General features: G+C 40.6%; 1 protein-coding gene across 1 annotated transcript; it reads right to left on the minus strand.

Annotated features, from left to right (window-relative positions):
- Positions 1 to 519: 519 nt before the first annotated feature.
- Positions 520 to 1191, minus strand: LOC127108054 (uncharacterized; the record flags this gene model as incomplete). Its single annotated transcript, XM_051045414.1, has 2 exons — positions 520 to 1005; positions 1051 to 1191. Coding segments are annotated over 2 exons (627 nt in total), but the record flags the coding sequence as incomplete, so codon positions are not given.
- Positions 1192 to 2164: the final 973 nt, after the last annotated feature.

Consider the following 2164-nt stretch of genomic DNA (forward strand, 5'->3'; position numbering starts at 1 on the left):
TATGCCTCCTTTCTTTGGTACAACGTGTACAGGACTAACCCATTTGCTATCAGATATAGGATATATAATACCTGCTTCTAATAACTTGGTTATTTCTTTCTTTACTACCTCACTTAGGATCGGATTTAGTCTTCTCTGGTGTTCCCTAGAGGTTTTACAGTTTTCTTCTAACATGATGCGGTGCATACAAATAGAAGGGCTTATTCCTTTAAGATCGGTGATGTGGTATCCTAGTGCGGTTGGATATTTTCTTAAGATATGTAGGAGTTTTTCTGTTTCGAGTCTTCCTAGATCTGCATTAACTATCACAGGTCGTTCAAGTTCTAAGTCTAGGAATTCATATCTCAGATTTTTGGGAAGTGTTTTCAAATCAGGGGTTGGTTTGTTAAGACACTGCGTAGGATCCGGTGTTATTGCTAGGCATTGTTTAGATTTGTCCTCTAAAAGATAGTCTGATGATTTGTCTTCTCCTGACTCTGCTTCTTTTATGCATTCATCGATGATATCCATGAAGTAACATGTATCTTCTATTGCAGGTGCTTTCAAGAATTGGGAAAGAATGAATTCAATTTTCTCTTCACCTACTTCGAAGGTGAGTCGTCCTCGTTTTACGTCTATGATTGCACCGGCAGTTGCTAAGAATGGTCTTCCTAGTATAATAGGTGTCATATCATCTTCTCTAATGTCCATAATTGTGAAGTCAGTGGGAATGTAAAACTGACCTATGCGTACGGGAACGTTTTCAAGGATTCCTACAGGATATTTGATGGAACGATCTGCTAATTGCACAGACATTTTGGTCGGTCTTAATTCTCCCATTTCCAGTTTCTTACATATGGATAAAGGCATAACGCTAATTCCGGCTCCTAAATCGCATAAGGCTTTGTCGATGACAAATTTTCCTATGTGACAGGGTATAGAGAAACTACCCGGATCCTTGAGTTTAGGGGGCATGTTTTGGATTATAGCGCTACATTCGGCAGGGAGTGTAACGGTTTCGCTATCCTCAAGTTTCCTCTTATTGGAAAGAATTTCTTTTAAGAATTTAGCATATGAGGGCATCTGCGTGATAGCTTCGGTAAACGGAATTGTAACGTTTAATTGTTTAAGGAGATCAACAAATTTTCTAAATTGGCCTACATCTTTGGTTTTAACAAGCCTTTGAGGGTAAGGTATAGGTGGTTTGTAAGGTGGTGGAGGTACATAAGGTTCCTTCTTTTCTAGGGTTTCCTTATTACTCTCTTCCTTTTCCTTAGGTTCACTTTCCTCAGTAGATTTCTTAGGGTTTTGGTTTTCTATCCTTGGGTCAGACGGTCCTTCCACTTCCGTTCCACTTCTCAATATAATTGCATGAGCTTGGCTTCTCGGATTGGGTTGGGGCTGTCCAGGGAATGTACCAGTTGGTGCAGCAGTAGGTGCTTGTTGTTGAGCTACTTGAGATATTTGCGTTTCCAGCATTTTGTTATGGGTAGCCAGGGCATCTACTTTGCTTGCTAGTTGTTTAAGCTGTTCGCCAGTGTGTATGTTCTGGTTTAAGAAATCTTTATTGGTTTGTTGTTGGGAAGCTATAAAGTTTTCCATCATGATTTCCAAGTTGGATTTTCTAGGGGTATTATTGTTAGGATTCGGTTTCTGATATCCTGGAGATATAGATGGGGCTTGATTTGGAGACTGTCCAGGTGCGTATAAAGCATTATTACTCTTATATGAGAAGTTTGGATGGTTCTTCCAATTTGGGTTATAGGTATTCGAATAGGGGCTTCCTTGAGCATAGTTTACTTGCTCTGCTTGGATTCCAGTCAAGAGTTGACATTCCGCAGGAGTGTGGCCTTGGATTCCACAGACCTCGCAATTCTGAGTTATAGCAACCACGGCGGCTGGAGGTGATACGTTTAAACTTTCAATTTTCTGGACCAAAGCATCCACTTTTGCATTGACGTGATCAAGGTTACTTATCTCGTACATGCCAGTTTTCGGTTGAGGTTTTTCCACATTCGTTCGTTCGGTTCCCCATTGATAGTGGTTTTGGGCCATGCTCTCGATAAGCTGGTAAGCATCAGCGTAAGGTTTGTTCATTAGTGCACCACCTGCAGCGGCGTCTATTGTTAACCTTGTATTGTATAAGAGACCATTATAAAATGTGTGAATTACTAACCAGTCTTCC

Source organism: Lathyrus oleraceus, chromosome 7 (assembly GCF_024323335.1).
Source record: "Lathyrus oleraceus cultivar Zhongwan6 chromosome 7, CAAS_Psat_ZW6_1.0, whole genome shotgun sequence".
Lineage (NCBI taxonomy): Eukaryota > Viridiplantae > Streptophyta > Magnoliopsida > Fabales > Fabaceae > Lathyrus > Lathyrus oleraceus.